The sequence below is a fragment of the Hordeum vulgare genome, chromosome 6H (genome assembly GCF_904849725.1).
Source record: "Hordeum vulgare subsp. vulgare chromosome 6H, MorexV3_pseudomolecules_assembly, whole genome shotgun sequence".
In the NCBI taxonomy this organism is placed as follows: Eukaryota; Viridiplantae; Streptophyta; class Magnoliopsida; order Poales; family Poaceae; genus Hordeum; species Hordeum vulgare.
In genome coordinates, this window is record NC_058523.1 from 145,932,320 (window position 1) to 145,954,575 (window position 22,256).

At 43.1% G+C, this 22,256-nt stretch overlaps 1 protein-coding gene across 1 annotated transcript; it reads left to right on the forward strand.

Annotated features, from left to right (window-relative positions):
* The first annotated feature begins 18,913 nt into the window (after positions 1–18,913).
* On the forward strand, positions 18,914–21,824 carry LOC123402548 (probable E3 ubiquitin-protein ligase HERC6). The gene is made up of 4 exons (XM_045096470.1): positions 18,914–19,301; positions 19,912–20,128; positions 20,209–20,521; positions 21,038–21,824. The coding sequence occupies exons 1-4, from the start codon at positions 18,982–18,984 to the stop codon at positions 21,520–21,522; spliced, it is 1,335 nt and encodes a 444-aa protein (XP_044952405.1). The 5' UTR covers positions 18,914–18,981; the 3' UTR covers positions 21,523–21,824.
* Positions 21,825–22,256: the final 432 nt, after the last annotated feature.

Genomic DNA, 22,256 nt, shown 5'->3' on the forward strand with positions numbered 1-22,256 from the left:
GCCAGCCTGGAACCCGTCCTAGATCGATGATGATGAAGAAGAAGCAACTCCAAATGATCAATCAACACGCTCGCGTCAAGTATCCTTTACCTGCACCTGCAACTTTGGTGTTGTAGTAATCTGTGAACCATAGGGGACTCAACAATCTCATTTCCAAAGGTATCAAGACTAGCAAAGCTTACTGGGTGAGGTATGGTTAAGTGGTGAGGCTGCAGCAAGCGACTAAGCATTATATGAGGTGGCTAACTTACGAGTACAAGAATAAAGAGTGGGAATATCTACACATAGCGGACGTGACTACTGATGATCAAATGAATGATCCTGAACACCTACTTACGTCAAACATAACCCCACCGTGTCCTCGGTCGGAGAAGGAACTCGCGAAAGAGACAGTCACGGTTACGCACTCAGTTGGCATGTTTTAATTAAGTTAACTTCAAGTTATCTAGAACCAGTGTCAAACAAAGTTTCCACGTTGCCACATAACCGCGGGCACGGCTTTCCAAAAGATTTAACCCTGCAGGGGTGCTCCAACTAATCCATCACAAATTACCACAAGCCGCATAGAAATCCTCGATCAGGAAACTCGCGATCTCGTCGGACTCCTTAGTGGAAAACCTCAACTCTAAGATTACCCAAAGCATCACCGGAATCCCGATGCACAAGACATTCGTCAAAGGTAAAACTAATCCAGCAAGGCCACCCGACGTGTCGAAGAACCCAATAGGAGCCGCGTATCTCGTTCTCAGGACACGATCGGATGGGAAAGGCTACAGGTACCAAACCTCGAGTTGCCCCATGGTGTCCCCGCAGTCTGCCCTTTTGGGACCAACACCATCAGCACTGGCCCCCCTGTATTATGTAAAATTACTCCTCGGGTTCATGACGCCCTATGCATTCAGTATTAACAAAATTATTATGTTGGGCAAATATAGTACCAATGTTGGGCCTTGCCAGACCAGCTTTAATCTTAAACGAATTATCAAGGGGGTCCCCATAACAACCTCGATCGTGTTAGGGGCGCTCAATTATGGAACATAACACCGGTAGCCGAAACTAAGGGGGCAAAGGTGGAACAAAACACTAGGCTAGAAAGGCTGAGCCTTCCACCTTTTACCAAGTATATAGGTGCATTAAATTAAATAGCATTTAATAGGGTGATATAACAAGGAACCCATGTTATCACATGGAAGCAACTGCATCTGCAACTAGCAACGCTAACACACGGTTAAGCAAGCGGTAACATAGCCAATCAGTGGTTTGCTAGGTTGTGAACAGGTTGAAGGTTTTCATGGCAATGTTGAGAGGCTGATATTTAACAGGTGGTAGGCAGCGAGACATAACAATAGAACGGTAAAACTAGCAAGGCAATGATAGTAATGGTATCTGGGGAAATGGTCATCTTGCCTGAGATCTGATACGTCTGCAACGTATCTATAATTTTTGATGGTTCCATGCTATTATCTTGTCAAACTTTGGATGTTTTGTATGCCTTTTATATCTTTTTTGGGACTAACTTATTAACTCAGTGCCAAGTGCCAGTTCCTGTTTTTTCCGTGTTTTTGACCCTTTTCAGAGGAGAATTTTAAACGGTGTCCAAACGGAATAAAACTTCCGAAAAGATTTTTTCCGGAACAAAAGATACGCAGGGGATGTGAGAACCAAGGTAGAGGCCACCAAGGGAGGCCACAAGCCCCGTAGGCGCAGCCCGAGGGGCCGCGCCTAGCAGGCTTGTGGGCCCCCTGTGGCTCGTCTGCCCTACCTCTTCCGCCTATAAATTCCCGAAAACTCCAAAACTACGTCAGAGATCCACGAAAATACTTTTCCGCCGCCGCAAGCTTCTGTCTCTGCAAGATCCCATCTGGGGCACGTTCTGATGCCCTGCCGGAGGGGGGATTCGGATACGGAGGGCTTCTTACTCAACACCATGGCCTCTCCGATGATGCGTGAGTAGTTCACCATAGACCTTCGGGTCCATAGCTAGTAGCTAGATGGCTTCTTCTCTCTCTTGGATCTTCAATACAAAGTTCTCCATGATCTTCATGGAGATCTATCCGATGTAATCTTCTTCTGCGGTGTGTTTGTCGAGATCCGATGAATTGTGGATTTATGATCAGATTACCTATGAATCTTATTTGAGTTTCTTCTAATCTCTTATATGCATGATTTCATATCCTTGTAATTCTCTTCGAGTTGTGGGTTTTGTTTGGCCAACTTGATCTATGATTCTTGCAATGGGAGAAGTGCTTGGTTTTGGGTTCATACCGTGCGGTGACCTCACCCAGTGACAGAAGGGGTAGAGTGGCACGCATCATGTTGTTGCCATCAAGGGTAAAAAGATGGGGTTTACATCATTGGTTTGAGTTTATCCCTCTACATCATGTCATCTTGCTTAAGGTGTTACTCTGTTCCTCATGAACTCAAGATGCATGCTGGATAGCGGTCTATGTATGGAGTAATAGTAGTAGATGCAAACAGTATCGGTCTACTTGTCTCGGACGTGATGCCTATATGTATGATCATTGCCTTAGATATCGTCATGACTTTGCGTGGTTCTATCAATTGATCGACAGTAATTTGTTCACCCACCGTAATATTTGCTATTTTGAGAGAAGCCTCTTGTGAACACTATGGCCCCCGGGTCTACTTCACACCATATTTTCAGCCTTACACTTTTACTTCGTTGCACTTTCCGCCTTTAGATCTCACTTTGCAATCAATCTTGAAGGGATTGACAACCCCTTTATAGCATTGGGTGCAAGCTTGTTTGTGTTTGCGCAGGTACTCTGGACACTTGGCTTGATTCTCCTACTGGATCGATACCTTGGTTCTCAAAACTAAGGGAAATACTTACTGCTACTGTGCTGCATCACCCTTTCCTCTTCAAGGGAAAAACCAACGCAAGCTCAAGAGGTAGCAAGAAGGATTTCTGGTGCCGTTGCCGGGGAGGATCAAGTCAAGAATAGTCTCCCGTCAACGTGTCAATTTCTGGCACCGGGGATTATTCTAGGTGAAGCTCATCCAAGTAAGTGTCGCAAACTCATCTCTTGCATTTACTTTTTTGCCTCTCGTTTTCCTCTCCCCCACTTCTGGAAAAAAAAAATTTACAAAAATATTTTCCTCTTTCGTTCGCCCTTTTTCCTCGCTTGCTTTCTGTTCGCTTATCTGCCTGCTAAGGCCTGTATGGCCCAACCAAAGGATTTTGATGCTTACTATGTGAGGTTGAAAGAGATTGAAACTAGTGTTAAAGGCTTCTTGTCTACACAGTTTGATTATAACAGTTACTTCCGTAGAGAACTAAAGGAGCAAAATTATTTTTTGGCTTTTATGAATAAAGAAGTTCATGATATGGCCAAAGAATTCCTTGTGCTAAATTCTCACTTTGCTCGTCTTGAAAAATTGGTAGGCCAGATTTCTGATAAAGAGGCTACCTTAGTCAATAAAATGGCTGCTAAACCTGAAATTTGTGATGAGAATCACGTAGATCTTAAAGTGCTTGGTGTGACTCCCATTGAATCCTTCTTTTCTAGTGTCAAACCTAATGATGATGGGGATGGGTATGAATCCACTTTGGTTGAAAAACGGCCCAATGATTCGGAGTCCATCTATCTTGATGCTAAAAGCATTGAAATTGGAGTAGAAGATATCAAAACTTTGAGTAGTAATGAAACTACTACTTTGGATTTCAAGGAATTCAATTATGATAGTTGCTCTTTGATTGAATGCATTTCCTTGATGCAATCCATGCTAAACTCTCCACACGCTTATAGCCAAAATAAGGCCTTTATCGATCATATCGTCGATGCTATGATAAAATATCTTGAAGAGAAACTTGAGTTGAAAGTTTCTATTCCTAGAAAACTTCATGTGAGTGGGAACCTACTATCAAAATAAAAATCAAAAACTATGAATGCAATGCTTTGTGTGATTTGGGTGCTAGTGTTTCCTCGATTCCAAAGTCTTTATGTGATGTTCTAGGCTTTAATGAGGTTGAGGAGTGCTCTCTTAATTTGCATATTGCGGACTCTACTTTCAAGAAACCCATGGGAAGGATCAATGATGTTCTTATTATTTTAAATAGGAACTATGTACCCATGGATTTCATTGTGCTTGATATTGATTGCAATCCTACATGCCCTATCATTCTTGGTAGACCTTTCCTAAGGACTATTGGTGCTATCATCGATATGAAGGAAGGGAATATTAGGTTTAAATTTCCTTTAAAGAAGGGCATGGAGCATTTTCCTAGAAAGAAAATAAGATTGCCTTATGATTCCATGATGAGGGCTACTTATGGTTTGAGTACCAAAGACGACGATACGTGATTCCATCACCTTATGCCTAGCTAAGGGCGTTAAACAATAGCGCTTGTTGGGAGGCAACCCAATGAATTTATCTTTTTCTTTCTGTTTTGTTGCGTCCACACCATCATAATTCTGTTATGATTCTGCCTTTTGTGTTTCTTTTTGTGTTTGAGCCAAGCAAAACCTTTATGACTAGTTTGGTGTTGGTTGTTTGATCCTGCTGGAAAAAGACAGAAACTTTTTGCTCACGAAATTATTTTTCATTTTTATCCAGAAAGAGATTTTGAGTTGATTATTTTTGCTACTGGTTGATATGCCTTTTTCCCAGGATGTCATAATTTTTCAGAATTTGTGAGGTACTAGAAGTATACGAAGTATAAAGATTGCTACTGACTGGTCTGTTTTTGAGAGATTCTGTTTTTGTTGTGTTGGTTGCTTGTTTTGCTGAAACTATGGATAGTATCGGGGGGTACTAGCCATGGAAAAGTGAGAATACAGTAATCTAACACCAATATAAATAGAAATCAAGATTGCTACAGTACCTCAAGAGGTGGTAGTTTGTTTTCTTGTGCTAATGATATCATGAGTTTCTGTTTAAGTTTTGTGTTGTGAAGTTTTCAAGTTTTGGGTGATGTTGTCATTGACAAAGGGATAAAGAGTGGAAAGAGCTTAAGCTTGGGGATGGCCAAGGCATCCCAAGAAAAATTCAAGGACACCAAAAAGCCTAAGCTTGGGGATGCCCCGGGAAGGCATCCCCTCTTTCGACTTCAATCCATCGGTAACATTACTTGGAGCTATATTTTTATTCACCAGATGATATGTGTCTTGCTTGGAGCATCTTGTATCGTAGGAGTCTTTTATTTTTGTTGTGTCACAATCATCCTTGTTGCACACCTTTTGAGAGAGACATGCACTCATCCTAAATTTGCTAGAATACTCATTGTGCTTCACTTATATCTTTTGAGCTAGACAATTTTGCTCTGTGTGCGTCACTTAGATCTTTTAGAGCACGATGGTGCATAACTTGGTAGTTGGCTTGTGCTATGAAAGTAGTCCCAAAGGTGATAGGTACCCAAAGATGATACAATAAAACTTCCATCTTCATGTGCATTGAGTAGAAAGAGAAGTTTGATTCCTCTCAATTAGTTTTGAGACGTGGATTTGGTAATATTAAGAGTTATGTTAGTAGGGTGTAGTGAATCTAGAAATACTTGTGTTGAGGTTAGTGATCCCCGTAACATGCACGTATGGTGAACCGCTATGTTAGGAAGTCGGAGCATAATTGATCTATTGATTGTCATCCCTTGTGTTGTGGTCGGGATCGTGCGATGGTTAACACCTACCAACCCTTCCCCTAGGAGTATGCGTTTAGCACTTTGTTTCGATTACTAATAAAATTTTCGGAATAAGTAGGTGAGTTCTTCATGACTAATGTGAGTCCATGGTATAGATGAACTTTAACCTTCCACCATTGCTAGCCTCTCTAGTACCGCGCAATTTTCGTCGGTGCACAAACCCACCATATGCCTTCCTCAAAACAGCCACCATACCTACCTACTATGGCATTTTCATAGCCATTCCGAGATATATTGCCATGCAACTCCCACCGTTCCATCTCATGACTTGTGACGTCACTCTGATATTGCCATTGCATGATCGTAAGATAGCTAGCGAGATGTTTCAACGTCATACGCCAAGCTAGATCGTTGCACATCCCGGTACACTGCCGGAGCCATTTCCTATAGAGTCATCATCGTTCTAAGCTTTGAGCTGTGAGTAAATAAAAGTGTGACGATCATCATTATTAGAGCATTGTCCCATGTGAGGAAATAAATAAATAAAAGAGGCCAAAGTTGCCCACAAAAAAGGAGATATGGAAAGAGGCCAAAGAGCCCAAATAAAAAAAGAGAGAAAAGGATAGAAGGGACAATGCTACTATCTCTTTCCACACTTGTGCTTCATAATAGCACCATGTTCTTCATGATTGAGAGCCTCTCGTTTTGTCACCACCATATGCTAGTGGGAATCTTCATTATATAACTTAGCTTGTATATTCCAATGATGGGCTTCCTCAAAATTGCCCTAGGTCTTCGTGAGCAAGCAAGTTGGATGCACACCCACTAGTTCTCCTTTTGAGCTTTCACATAATTATAGCTCTAGTGCATCCGTTGTATGGCAATCCCTACTCATTCACGTTCATATCTATTAATGGGCATCTCCATAGCCCTTTGATACGCCGAGTCGATGTGACCATCTCCTCCTTTTGGTCTCACAACCTCCACCACACTCTATTCCACCTATAGTGTTATATCCATGGCTCACGCTCATGTATTGCGTGAGAGTTGAAAAAGGTTTGAGAAAGTAAGAGTGCAAAAATAATTACTTGGCCAATACCGGGGTTGTGCATGATTTAAATTAGTTGTGTGGGGATGATGGAGCATAGCCAGACTATATGATTTTGTAGGGATAACTCTCTTTGGCCTTGTTATTTCGAAAGTTCATGATTACCTTGCTAGTTTGCTTGAAGTATTATTGTTTTCATGTCAATAGCAAACTATTGTTTTAAATCTTACGGATCTGAACATTCATGTCACATGAAAGAAGTTACAAAGGACAACTATGCTAGGTAGCATTCCACATCAAAAATTCAGTTTTTATCACTTCCTTACTCGAGGACGAGCAGGAGTTAAGCTTGGGGATGCTTGATACATCTCCAACGTATCTATAATTCTTTATGGTTCCATGCTATTATCTTATCAAACTTTAGATTTTTTGTATGCCTTTTATATGTTTTTTGGGACTAACTTATTAACTCAGTGCCAAGTGCCAGTTCCTGTTTTTTCCGTGTTTTTGACCCTTTTTAGAGGAGAATTTTAAACGGTGTCCAAACGGAATAAAACTTCCGAAAAGATTTTTTCCGGAATAGAAGATACGCAGGGGACGTGAGAACCAAGACAGAGGCCACAAGGGGAGGCCACAAACCCCCTAGGCGCAGCCAGGGGCGCGCCTAACAGGCTTGTGGGCCCCCTGTGGCTCGTCTGCCCTACCTCTTCCGCCTATAAATTCCCGAAAAATCCAAAACTGCGCGAGAGATCCACGAAAATACTTTTCCGCCGCCGCAAGCTTCTGTCTCCGCAAGATCCCGTCTGGGGTACGTTCTGGTGCCCTGCCGGAGGGGGATTCAGATACGGAGGGCTTCTTCATCAACACCATGGCCACTCCGATGATGCGTGAGTAGTTCACGATAGACCTTCGGGTCCATAGCTAGTAGCTAGATGGCTTCTTCTCTCTCTTGGATCTTCAATACAAAGTTCTCCATGATCTTCATGGAGATCTATCCGATATAATCTTCTTTTGCGGTGTTTTTGTCGAGATCCGATGAATTGTGGATTTATGATCAGATTATCTATGAATCTTATTTGAGTTTCTTCTGATCTCTTATATGCATGATTTCATATTCTTGTAATTCTCTTCGAGTTGTTGGTTTTGTTTGGCCAACATGATCTATGATTCTTGCAATGGGAGAAGTGCTTGATTTTGGGTTCATACCGTGCGGTGACCTCACCTAGTGACAGAAGTGGTAGCGAGGCACGCATCGTGTTGTTGCCATCAAGGGTAAAAGATGGGGTTTACATCATTGGTTTGAGTTTATCCCTCTACATCATGTCATCTTACTTAAGGCATTACTCTTTTTGTCATGAACTCAATACACTAGATGCATGCTGGATAGTGGTAGATGTGTGGAGTAATAGTAGTAGATGCAGACAATATCGGTCTACTTGTCTAGGACGTGATGCCTATATGTATGATCATTGCCTTAGATATCATCATGACTTTGCGCGGTTCTATCAATTGCTCGACAGTAATTTGTTCACCCACTGTAATATTTGCTATTTTGAGAGAAGCCTCTAGTGAACACTATGGCCCCCGGGTCTACTTCACACCATATTTTCAGCCTTACACTTTTACTTCGTTGCACTTTCCGCCTTCAAATCTCACTTTGCAATCAATCTTGAAGGGATTGACAACCCCTTTATAGCGTTGGGTACAAGCTTGTTTGTGTTTGCGGAGGTACTCTGGACACTTGGCTTGATTCTCCTACTGGATTGATACCTTGGTTCTCAAAACTGAGGGAAATACTTACTGCTACTGTGCTGCATCACCCTTTCCTCTTCAAGGGAAAAACCAATGCAAGCTCAAGAGGTAGCAAGATCCCGCTTGGAAGAAGAATGACTCCGTGAAGCAGACGAACCGATGTAGTCGAACGGGTCCTCACATTCTGACACGCTTGCGGAACTCTATCGAGACAAAGCAAATCGGAAACAAGCATCAACACACGATATACACCACACGATTGACAACACAAATGATGCATGAGAGGTTGAATATATGCAAGACATGGCATGGCAATTCACAACAATCAAACACTACACATTAAGTGAAGTTCAATATGCAACGAGTTGCATATTGACGAAACTCCACATACGAGTTATTTAGTTCTATCCCGGTTAGGTACACGGCAATATTAAATGTTGTTAAACATGGCAAGAGGTAAAACGTAATTAAGCTATCTATCTTAGGCATTTTAAATGAGGCCGGAAACGACATATAGCATCTCCGAGACGACCTCATGCGTTAATTTATAATCTGTCCAGATCTGAACTGACACATTTAAATATTTGTTAAACAGAAAAATAAATAGGTTCACGTGATTCTATGCGTCGTTACAATCAATTTACACATAGAGAACATCTCCAACGGAGCTACGGTTCAAAAGACACGAGCACCGCAAGATATGGTGGCATGAATGCAATATGTATGCAAATGGCAGTCACAACATTTCAAAACATACAACCAGCAAGATAATATGAAACTATACAAGATTCTAAGCAAGTTTCATGTAGGACACGATCAAAACGGAGCAACGGTTCAACAACTACGAGCTAGACAAGAAATCACTACAATCTGCCAAAATCAGCCACATAACATTTTCTACACCCTCGAACAACTAGCTACACAAATCCAATATGCTCAACCAAGGCATGAGGCAGGAGAGGGCAAGATGCACTACAACACACTACTAACAACATCTAGCATGGAAGCATCAGTCACTAGGAAAAGTACTCACAAAATGGCTTCTCACACACAGTTTCAGACTTAGTGAAAATATCAGTTTATGACAGTGCAATTTTCGATCTGAAGGCATATTGACAGCAGCAAAACCATAAGCTACAGGACTCCAAATGGCATGAAAATTGACAGCATGCTAGAGAATCTTAAAGTCTACCACTAACTCCATTGCACCAACCTCAAAAGAGCTACATATCACTAGATAAAATCATGACAAGACAGAAACAAAATATAACAGATTTCAGACTTAGAAATATTTCAGCACCTCCAAATCAGCATTATTTTCTAGCAAGTTGAGAACAAGCAAACTACACCTAAACATGGATTTCTATTGCAACCAAAATTACCAGGGGCTAGCCTACACATCCAAGGGCATATCTCTAGTTGACAACTCCTTCATATCATGCACGGATTAAATCCCACAAAATAAACAGAAGGGCAACATGTCAAAATATCACGTGCACTAACTTGCTCAAAAGCTAAAACTAAACGCACAGTTAAATTCTATGGATTTTTCTACCCAGAAAACATATATAACATGAGGGGTTGCAAAATAAAAATAATGCCACATGAATATGCGAGAAGATGTCCTAAACACAATATAACAAACTAGCAACAGAATCCTACATGCAAAAATACAAAAAACTACACTAAAATACATGAAAAAAGGTTCCTAAAAACATGAGCATTTTATCTACGGAGTTTGAGCAATCCGGACACACGCGAAAATAAATACGGGGCAATTAACCTATTAGGATAGCACGCAAAACTAGGCATTCGGCGGGTCAAACTATTTCAAACATGCATGCAAGTTGCAAATTATGAATCTACGCGAAAAACTACACAAGATCCATATATTACTTGCCGCAATCCGACTTGCGGTTAATAAACTACGGGCGCTTGAAATATCTATATATTTCTTGGAATAATAATTCACAGAAAATTCCTAAAATACTAAACGGGCCAAACTGTGGGCGCAGGATACTAAAACGGTCCCTAGGGCGGGGGATAGAGGCAGCATGGGGGTGCTCACCTCGCGGGCCTGGCCCAGGAGAAGAGGAGGTAGCCCGACGCGCTAACTGGGTCGGCTCGGGTCAATGGGGGTTGATGGGCCGCGGTGCTGGCGGTGGGGTAGGCCCACGGGAGAGCGAGCGCTCGGTCATCCTCGTCCCGAGCGAGCGAGGCCATGGTGGCGACGGCAACCGACGGCGACGGCGGGCAGCAGGCGAGGCGGGGGCGAGGCACCGGCGGGGAGGAGGATCCGGTACTCCGGGGCGGATCGAGCCTCGGGGACTCGTTCCCGGCGGCGGAAGGGCCGGCGGCGAGCCCGACGACGAAGGGGAAGGTGCGTGGTGGCGGCGGCTGCTGCTGCGGCTACTGACCACGGCGAGGCAGGCCAATGGCGGCAGGAACCGAGGGGGCGGCGTCGGAGCAAGGGCGGCGCTACGACGTTTGGGCACCGGCTGCTCGGGAGGCGAGGCACTGCGGTGAACGACGGCTCAGGCGAGCTCCTGGATTGGGAAGAGCGCCCGATCTAGAGCTCAGGGCGGGCGGGGCTGGCTCGATCCGGGACCGGGGCGGGCCTGCTACGGGCCTGGCGGGCCGGCGGCGCTGGGAGGAGAGAGAGGGGAGCTGGGGGGTGGCGGCTAGGGTTAGGTGGGCGCGGGTTTCGAGGGAGAGAGAGGGTGGCTGTCTAAATTGATTTGGGGGTCTATTTATAACAATGGGGGGCTAGGTTTAGCAGAATTTCGCCCCGGTTTCAAGCGCGCGATCGGAATCGAACGGTCTCGCACGCGGGACGGGCTAAGTGGCCGTGTAGAGTAGGCTAGACGGGGAAGAGAGGGAAACGGTGCGGCGCGGCTACGCGATTTTAAAACACCGAAAAACGTCCGACGATAGACCGGAGATGGTGCCGCTACGGTCGACCGTTCGGGTACCAGACGGACTCCGATTGCGACGAAATTTGGCAGGCGGCCTACCTGTATCTAAATAAGACCGCACGCCAAGTTTCAACCCCATCATAGAAAGTTTTACACACGCTTTTAAAAACTAGATTTAAATGATGCCGCGGGCGCGTGCGTGTGTGGTCGGGCTCAGAACGGACAACGATGAGAACGGAGAGAACCGGCAACTAATAACGGATGCAAGTTTTGAAAGCTGGCGGCAACGGAATGCCGATGCAATGCGGATGATGCGCATGATGCGACAAATGAAATAAACCACATGACGAAAACGGAATAGAAGGGGAATCTTCTGGAACATCGGTCTCGGGCTGTCACAACTCTCCTACACTACAAGAGGATCTCGACCTGAGATCCAAGAATGAAAGGGGGGAGAGGATGAGAAAGCAGGAGGTACAACTTAGTTGCTTCTTTGACGAACGAGTGAAACCAACAATCCTTGAAGGTTGCAAAGAGGTGAAGAATGATATGAGAAACAAGCAAGAATTCACAGAAAAATTCGGCAGCACTTCGGTAGGATAAGGGGACAAAGATTCGATAAGATGAAAGAACTAGACAAAATTCACAACCAACAACTAAATTGAACAAGGGACCAACATGATCTTGTCATAACAAGACGATAGATTGAAGAGAGCAACATCACAAAGCCTCCGTTAGAAAGAATAGAAATTAGCTCTTGACAAGAAAAGAACGAAGAAGAAATTGAGAACTAGGACCACAAGAATCTTGAAGAACATCTTGAGACAAAGAATTGATATCATGAGCCACTCCGGAAGAAGAATTCAATTCACTATGAACAAGAATAAGAATTATGTTATGCTTATCCTTCATCGAGTTTAATTGATGACAAGCAACAGATTTAGCATACCACTTATTCTTCTTGAAAATGATTGCGGAGATATATGAGCACAAACTTGAAGAGTCTTGAAGGAGACACCGGTAAGAATTGGATTGAATGGGGATATAACAAGAATGAATGGAGATACACGAGAACGAAAAGATCATGAGCCACCTAACAGAAAACTAGAATGAGGCACCGGAATAATTGAGAGACGAAAGAAGAGACAACAATGGAGAAGAATTGAGGATGAAAGCTGAAAGCTGAGAATGAAGAATCTTCTGAAATGATGGCCTTCGGAGGATCAAAAAGTGAACACAACATTGAAATTCATCGAATAGCAAGAAAGGGATACTCATGATTGGGAACAATCCAAGATGATGCCACAAAGCTGAAATGATGACTCTCCAAGAGAATGAACCAAGATTTGAGAGAAACACTCCTTCGGTCTTCCAAGCTGAAAATGAGGAGGAGAACACCACCAAGAATAACTGAGACACTCCGAAATAAAGAAGAATGCAAGGTTGAGCCAAATACGAGAAACAATTCAAACTGATCTTGGAGAAGGGATATGACTGATGGAATTCATACTTATGTCACACCTGAAAAGATTAAGAGATCTCCGGAAAAGATTAAAAGCTAGGAAAGATCCTGGGAAAGAACATGTGGGTTATGGGCCCACTCAAAGAAACCAGCGTTGAAAAGATTGCTCAGAAAGAGAGAAATTGCACCGGTACAAATGAAAACTAGATGAGGCGACGCCCTCGAAATAACTGAGGATTGAAAACCAGAACTTCTGGAAAATCTTCAACACTCCGATAGAAAAGAGTGGAATGAATAAACAAGATAGGCTGATAAGAATCTCCAACATGGGAAAGAATTACAAGGATGGAAAGGATATGATGAAAATGGATAGCTTGAACTGAATTCACCGGAAAAGAGAACCCAAAATGAAGAAATGATGAACTCGAACTCCTGAGAATCTTCACGATGAATCACCGGATAGACACAGAAGAAAAGATAGCGGAAGCAACAATGAAATGAAGTGCACTTGGATGAAATACAATCACTGAAGAAAAAGGGCGGGAGGGCGGGGAAAACAAAGACAACTTGGGACAGATGAGCTGAACTTCGGAAAGAAAAGAGAGACTGATCTGCAAAATTGGAAAGGATAGAATTGACTTGAAGAGAAGCACACCGGTTGGAAAAGAATTGACAAGATGACTATGGTTGAAAAGGAATTGATATGACAATTGATTAAGCAAAAGAATTAGCACTCTCATAAAAATATGAGAACGCCTCTTGAAAGGATACGAATTCACCACTTGACATCAAAGTAACTCGAATTACCTTACTCCAACAAAAAACAAGGATGAGGCTTATGAGACAAGCCAGAACAAATTCATGAGAGAGATTTCGTTCGATATTTTTGTGGACAGGATCGCACGGGCTCCATCCTTACAGTAGCCATCGTGTACAAGGCAGTGCACACGACATACGAAGCGTCCCCGAGTCGTAGCAAGCTACAAGGACTCTTTAAGACACAACGAGAACCGTTGTAAGTCGACCGTGAACAAACAAATCCACTAGATGTCAAACCCCAACCTAACATCATGCATTTGTTGGAAGATTGTCCTATAAGCAACTACTTGAATTCCCACCTAAGAACTCCCAAAATTTCTGGCATGCAATCTGGTCCACGGATACAAGGAGTAATATATCACTCAACTCCTATACTAACCCGTCTAGTGTATCACATCCGTCAACACATAACCAGAGTCTCAGAACTTCATCTAACACAAACACTCGTAATCACAATGATACAAAAGTATGACAATACATCCGGAACTCTCTGCACTAGTACCGGGGAAGCCGGACTCCTCTCACCACTACTAGTATTGAAGCAATTTCGAACATCCTTCGTTCTGAGATACTAAGAAATCTGAATGATAGCGATGTTCTCAAGAATCCCCTGGATCTCAACTCCCCGGAAGAAATCAAGACAGACAGGAGGCACCAAGACAGAACTCCATCACATCGACATCATATAGATTCCAAAAATATCCACGTGATCCTAAAATAATTTGAGTGAGAAGAGGAGTAGAATTAAAATTATTACGTCAAGAAACCTCACCAGAGCATAGAAGATGAGAAAAAAGAATCCTACTCTCTGATATATAACTAGACTCGATGTATTTTTACTAGACTCGACTCGGCCAAGTTCGATCAATCAAGAGGGCTCCTAGGTTGGTACTGCTCTGATACCAACTTGTCACGCCCAAGATGCGATCCTATCCTTAATTTTGCGCGAGGGCCTCATCAGGGATAGAAGTGCATCTCGTCGTTTCGCAAGAATGGATATCGTTACAAGTACATGTACTGAAAAGATGAGATATATGGTATTGGCTTACACTCGCCACAAGCTACATCAGAGTCACATCAGTACAATACATAAACATCATGAAGAAGAGCAGGGTATGACTACGGACAAAAACAAACGAGAAAAGAAAACGACATCCATCCTTACTATCCCAGGCTGCCGGCCTGGAACCCATCCTAGATCGATGAAGAAGAAGAAGAAGCAACTCCAAATGAACAATCAACGCGCTCACGTCAAGTAACCTTTACCTGTACCTGCAACTGGTGTTGTAGTAATCTGTGAGTCACAGGGGACTCAGCAATCTCATTTCCAAAGGTATCAAGACTAGCAAAGTTTACTGGGTGAGGTATGGTTAAGTGGTGAGGCTGCAGCAAGCGACTAAGCATTATATGAGGTGGCTAACTTACGAGTACAAGAATAAAGAGGCTCAGTGACTGTTCCCCTCATAATAGAAGTACTTAGTCTCGGGTTTGGGTTCAACCTTGGGTTTCTTTACTAGAGTGGCAACTGGTTTGCCATTTCATAAAGCATCCCTTTTAACCCTTACCCTTCTCGAAACTAGTGGTTCTACTAACCATCAACACTTGATGCTCCTACTTGATTTTTACCTTCGCGATGTCAAACATGGCAAATAGTTCAAGGATCACCAATTCTATCCTTGGCATGTTATAGTTCATCACGAAGCTCTGTAGTTTGGTAGCAGTGACTTCGAAGAACTATGTCAATCACTATCTTATGTGCAAGATCAGCTCCCACTCGATTCAAGTGATTGTAGCACCCATACAATATGAGCACATACTCAACGATTGAGCTCTTCTCCCTTATTTTTCAAAATTGTTCTTGGTTTTAAAATTTGTTCTCAAGATTCAAAAAATGTTCGTGTTTAAAAAATTTGTTCACGTTTATGAATTTTTCCAATATTTTTAAAAATGGTTCACATTTTCAAAATTTGTTCTCAAGATTCAACTAATGTTCATGCTTTTAAAAAATTGTTCACGCATCCAAATTTTTTCGGGGTTTCCAAAATTGTTTTCCGGTTCAAAATTTTGTTCTCAAGATTCAAAAAATGGTTATGCTTTAAAAAATTGTTTGCGGTACCAAATTTGTTCAGGATTTTTCAAAAATGTTCTTGGTTTAAAATTTGTTCTCAATATTCAAAAAATTCTCATGCTTTAAAAAGGAAAAGTATATCCCCCAACCGGCAGATCGAGCAGAGGACATCCGTCATCTCCTTCGATCGACACGTGGGCATGTGTCACGCGTTCCTCGCAGCTCCGGAACCGCGACATCCTCTACCACCTCCTCCACCTCGGCTTCCACGGAGCAGGCGCCTCCTCGGCGGTGGCGAAGATGCGCCATTTGCGGGGCGCGGGCGCGGTGAAGGAGAGGGAGGTGCTCGCAGGGAGGAAGGCGGCGGCGTGCATGAGTGGGGTTCTGGAGGGAAGGAGGTGGAGAGGGAGCGTGGCCGCTCGGCCACGACGCCGGCCGGCCATCCGGCAGCCGCCAGCCACCCATGCCGCCCATGAACGTTGCAAAAAAATTCCGCAACTTGACCTTTGTTGCAAAAATTCCTGAAACATGACCTTTATTGTAAAAAAATCTCCCGCAAAAGTACCTATGTTGTAGAAAGACGAAAAAAAAAATCTGCAACAAGCAAATTTTTTCTGAAACTTGACCGTTGTTTCAGGAATTAACGGGTCCAAAGTTTAGTTCTTGCAACAAAGCGAAAGTTTGTGCAACTCAACCGTCGTTTCAGGAATTATGCGTAGCAGCGTGCTTGTTTCCGCAACTGGAGCGTTATTTCGGAATTTTGTGTGGTGGACGGGAGGCGACCGAGCTGGTGATCGGACGGTGCACGCGTATGCATCGGACGGCTAAAAGGGCGGTGGATGGTTACTACAAATCCACCGGCGGATGCCTAGCAGTCCCCTTTAAAAAATTATTCACGTTTATGAATTTGTTCACTATTTTTCAAAATTGTTCTCATTTTCAAAAATGGTTCTCAAGATTAAAAAAACTATTCATGCTTTAAAAAAATTATCCATGTTTCCAATTTTTTTGGGGGTTTCCGAAATTGTTCTCTGCTTCAAAAAGCAATCTCAAGATTCAAAATAAAAAATATGCTTTAAAAAATAGTCCACGGTCCCAGATTTGTCAGGATTTTTCAAAATGGTTCTTGGTTTTAAAATTTGTTTTCAAGATTCAAAAAATGTTCGTGCTTTAAAAAATTGTTCACGTTTATGAATTTGTTCAGTATTTTCCAAAATTTATTCTCAAGATTCAAAAAATGTTCGTGCTTTTTAAAAATTGTTCACGCTTCCAAAAAATTGCAGGATTTTTCAAAAAAATCTTTGTTTTAAAACTTCTTCTCATGATTAAAAAAATGTTCATGCTTTAATTTTCTCCGCGCTTTCAAATTTGTTCTATGATTTAAAAAACATTCATGATTTCAAAAAAAGATTGAGAAATTCGATGTTTATTCGTTTTGATAAAAAGATAAAAAAGGAAAGCGGGAAGAGTAACGAACCAAAAAAGGAAAAAATAAATAACCAGAAAAGGAAAAATAATAATAAAAAGGAAGTTATTTGATTTTTTAGACAAAAAAATGTTGGCCCGGCCTAGTCAGGCGCCTCCTGTGCGTGGGAGCGACTCCGTGCCGCAGCGAGCGGTAGGTATGAGTTTTCCTCCATTAGCCGAGACCTTCTATTCGCCGCACGTTGCGGCAAGGAGTCGCGCACCCCACAGGGGTGGTGCCCCCGACTGGGCCAGCCCATCTTCGGCTCACCCGCAACTGGGCCGGTTCAGCTTATTTTTTTGTTTTAAAGAAATCTAATAACTGTTTTTCTATTCTTTCCAAATTCTGTAACAAATTTCCAAATTCCAAAATAGTTTTCAAATTCCAGAACATTATTTTCAAATTTCAGGACATTTTTATGAAAAAGATGAAACATTTTGATAAAAATTTCAGAACATTTATTCAAATTCCAGAACATTTTTTCATATTCCAGAACATCTTTTCAAAAATTTCGGAACATTTTTTCAAATGTTGAAACATTTTTTCAAAATCCAGAATTTGTTTTCAAATTCTGAAACATTTTTACAAATTCAGTAAAAAATTTGCAAATTCCAGAACAATTTTTTAAATTCCTGAATTTTTTTCAAATCCTGATTTTTTTTGAAAACCCAGAACATTTTTGAAACAGAAATAGAAAAAAGAAACAAAAAAGAAAACAGAATAAAGAAAACGAAAAGAAAAGTAAAACCGGTTTAGGAAATCTTCTAGAAGTTCCCAAAATCGGAAAAACCGAATAGAATTTGGGGAACGCTACGCGTCCGTCGGATGATTTTTAAAAATTATCCGTCACCTAGCTAGCCGTCGGATGCCGATCTAACGCCCCACATTCCCGCCGCATGGCCAGTAGTTATTTCGTGAAACGATGCTCGAGTTGCGGAAACTTACGCTTTGTTGCAAGAAATAAACTTTGGATCCGTTAATTCGTGAAACAACGGTCGAGTTTCAGAAACAATTGGCTTGTTGCAGAATTATTTTTTCTTCGTCTTTCTGTAACATAAGTATTTTTACGGAAGAACTTTTTGCAACAACGGTCGAGTTTCAGGAATTTTTGCAACGAAAGTCATGTTGCAACCGGGATCCATGCTCAACAGAGAGTCGAGCGCGCGAGCAGGGACACATCTCTAGCGAGGCAGAGAAGCTCCCGGCGGCGGGAGATTGCCGGCGTCCGCGCCGCACACCTCCTCGTTCGCCGCGCGAGGTGGGGATCCGGCGATCCGGTGAGGTGGGGATCCGGCGAGGGGCTGGATCTCGTCGGCGAGGTGGGGATCCGGCGATCCGGTGAGGTGGGGATCCGGCGAGGGGCTGGATCTCGTCGGCGAGGTGGGGATCCGGCGAGCGGGTGAGGACTGACGGCGGTGACGGTTCGCCGGACTCCGGCAGGCTCGTCCCTGATAGCAGAGGAGCCACGACGAGGAACCTGGAGTGCTCCAGCTTCAGCCCCCGTCCTGAAACAACGCTTTAGTTTCTGAAACAACGAGCCAGTTTTGGAAAATGATTCGTGATCGAGGCGAGATCTAACGGACGAGCAGGCGGCGGATGGATCAACCGGATCAGCCGGTGGAACGTAATCTTTTCCCATAGAACTTTCCCCATTAGTCGCGGTTCTGGCATTCCTCTCTTTTTTTTTTTTTTTTTTGAGGGAATTCTGGCATTCCTCTATGCTCTTAAATCGGCCAGGGCCAAAATACGCGTTGGAATTGGGCCAGCCTTTCACCAGTCCACGGTTAGATCATCCGCGAGGCCGTCGCCGTCTTCCTTCTTTCGTCTCCCTTCGCGACGGCTGTCCTGCCCAGATGCTTCCCCTGCTCCGCGCGCGCCCCTCCGTTTCCCATCTTCGCCGCCGCTTCCTCTCCGCGCTTGCAGCGGGCGGGACGCCTCCGCCGCTGCGCTCCGGTATAGTGTACGGGTTCGGTGACAATAGCCACGGGGCCGTGGGCCAGCCTGCTCCGGCCGCGGATGTCTACGTCCCCACGCCCGTGCCCTCCCTCCCGCCGTCCGTCGATGCGGTAGCAGCCGGGCACTACCACTCCCTCGCCGTATCCTCTGCCGGGGAGGTCTGGGCGTGGGGGCGCAACGAAGAGGGCCAGCTCGGCCGCGGGCTCCAGGCCCCGAGGTGATCTAACCCTCCTCCCCGTTTCCCCTGCCCTTCGAGGCGAATCATTGTGCATGAATTGAAGTAAATTAATTGCTGGCGCTTATCTAAATCAATTGTACCCATAACCCATTGCACATTTACTGAAGTCTGCAGAGTATCATGATAGGGGTTATGTAAGACAGTATGAGTGCTAGAGCGATGGATTATCTATTCCAGTATGCAGCACCATTTCTCTCTGGCCCAGATAAATGAGCAACAGTGATGTGCTTGTTCGGTACTACCAGCATAACAAAGATGCTGAAGAATGGTTCATATAAGTATAGCGTGATCACTTCATTATTGAAATATAACGTCGTGGCCACTTCCTGATTCTGATGTATGCCGCACGCGCACCCCTTGCACTGCTTTCACTTTTCATATTGAGTATATTCTAATCAGAGCATTCAAACCTTAACACGGAAAGCATACATCGACCAAACTGGTATGTTGCAACCATATTTTTCTTGCCGATGCTAGCCTAAAACAAAATAAAGGCACAAAACCCCAACCGATTATTTTTGTTATTCATAGGCGTTAACACTTACTCAAGGATATAAGTGCAATGCTTTACCATTCTGGTAAATGGCAGGAATACTTGGAGCAATCCAGAACAGGTGAGAGGATTGGAGAATGTTCAAGTCAGAGCTGTATCCGCTTCAGGTGTAGTTTCTGCAGCAATTGGGCGTGATGGCTCTTTATGGGTATGGGGGAGATCGAAGCGCGGCCAACTTGGGCTTGGCAAGGACATTGTGGAGTCCACAATGCCTTCTAGAGTGGAGGCCCTTGCTGGTTACGATGTTGTTAAGGTGATAACTTTTGCCCTGAAATGAACTAATTGGATGCTGCACACTAGTGAAGCAATGATTTAATGAAGCGAAAATGCTAGGTATCATTTGGATGGGGGCATGCCATGGCACTGACAAAGGATGGAGATCTATTCGGTTGGGGGTTTTCGGAAAAGGGAAGGCTAGGAGATATGGGTCAAAGTATCGAAGCACCTTCTCCACAAGAATACGTTGGGAAAACAAGGGATAAGTATTCTAGTTCAATGCTGGAAGCTGTTGAAAAGATGGTTGCAGACAAAATTCGGAGCGAAGACAATATGCCCATCATCTGGGAACCTTCTCTTGTTCATGAAACGACTCATCTTGAGGTGTCTGATGTTTCCTGTGGGCTTGATCATTCCCTGATTCTCTGTTGTGAGTATTTTTTTTTTCACCTACAAAATTGAAGCTCTTATGCACACTTGGTATGCATAATGTTTCTGTTGTACTTAACCACTTATTTCTCTCTCTCAAAGTAGTAGTATTTAATAAGACGTAGGCATTGTTGCATCTATAATATTTGTTGTTTGAGTATTCATAATGAGTTCAAATTAGGAAATAGCATCTTTATATTTTTCAGAAATGAATAGTAAATATATATTGCCAGTTTGCATCATTGGTTTTTCAGGCACCAGCATTTCTGACTATTCTTATTTGATTCGTTCATTGTATTAGCATAGATAACTAGGAGCTGGGCTGCTGTGAAAGCATGAAGTCTTTTGCATGTAGTATGATGGAGATTTTTTTTATGCATGAGCACCAAAACAGGTATCAGGGGTGCACAGCTTTGGACAAATGAACAACAATCATCTAAAACTGTACCTTTTGGGGGTGTTAGAGTCTTCAGTTCCGTTATATTTATTCCTCTCATGTGGTTTACATATTACCCAGCTAATGGCACTGTACTGAGTGGTGGAGACAACACTTATGGACAACTTGGTAGGAAGTCATGCTGGGCCAAACTGCTTCCCGTCGACATAAGCTACATCCCATTCTCTGTGTCAGCGAGTGCTGGCCACTCTCTTGCTCTGTGTCATATATCAAGCAAAGGTGCTGAAAATGTTAAAACTGGTGTCCTATCATGGGGATGGAACTGCAGCTCCCAGCTTGGACGACCTGTCCAAGAGGATGCCCCAGCACTAGTCAACTATCTGGTTGATGAGAACCCAATAACAATCGCAGCTGGCCGAGTTCATTCCGTTGTTCTCACCTCTAATGGAGAAGTTTGGGCTTGGGGATCTGGACGAAATGGCAGGCTAGGTTTGGGCAGTTCAATGGATGAGCCGGAGCCTTGTCTCATCGATACCCTGGAAGGAGTAGAGGTCTTACAAGTCACCACGGGGATGGACCATAATCTCATATTGGTTAAAGAATAGTAGCGCTGCTTCTTTATGCTGCTTCTTTATGGAGATGCGATCTTCAAACATAGTTATGAACTTATGATGCTAACTACGGAGTACCTCACAAGCTTCCAAAATTGTGTTTGTCACCTTTCACTTCCATAGTTCCATGTAATGTTTCCCATGTATGTATGCTGGTCCATCATGGTAAATAATCGTGTTGGCATCATCTGTGTTGGTGATACTGGTGTTTGGCGGTGTTTTTGATCTTGAAGGAAAAAGTTGAGATACTTAATGAAAAAGGATGCTGGGAAAATGTTACAAAGCTCCTTCGTGAAGGTGCCTGTGTTATGTGCATTCCCATGTTTCCTTTTAAATCATGTTGCGGATGTTCTAATTTGCTAACATCTTAGCTCTCCAATGGTAGTAAAAGTAGTACGGTTGGTTTGTTAAGAAAAAAAATAATATAATCATGTATTTGCTCTACATTCAAGAGCTTTAAGTAAGCAAACTCTTAGATGTCTGGAAAATTGTGGTTTTTTAGGGTTAACCAGAAATTTGTGGTTTGAATTGTGTAGTAAGCAGTTCCCTACCATAAAAAAAGCACTTTCTTTACATGGTGTTGTTGTATAGTGATGGATTTTGAACTTTGGTGTTGTTGTATAGTGATGGATTTTGAACGTTGGTGTTGTAAGTGCATCTAGTGTCATTTAGTGATTTTGGTATATCGAAGACTTATAGGTTAAGGGACTAATATGTTTGTGAGCATA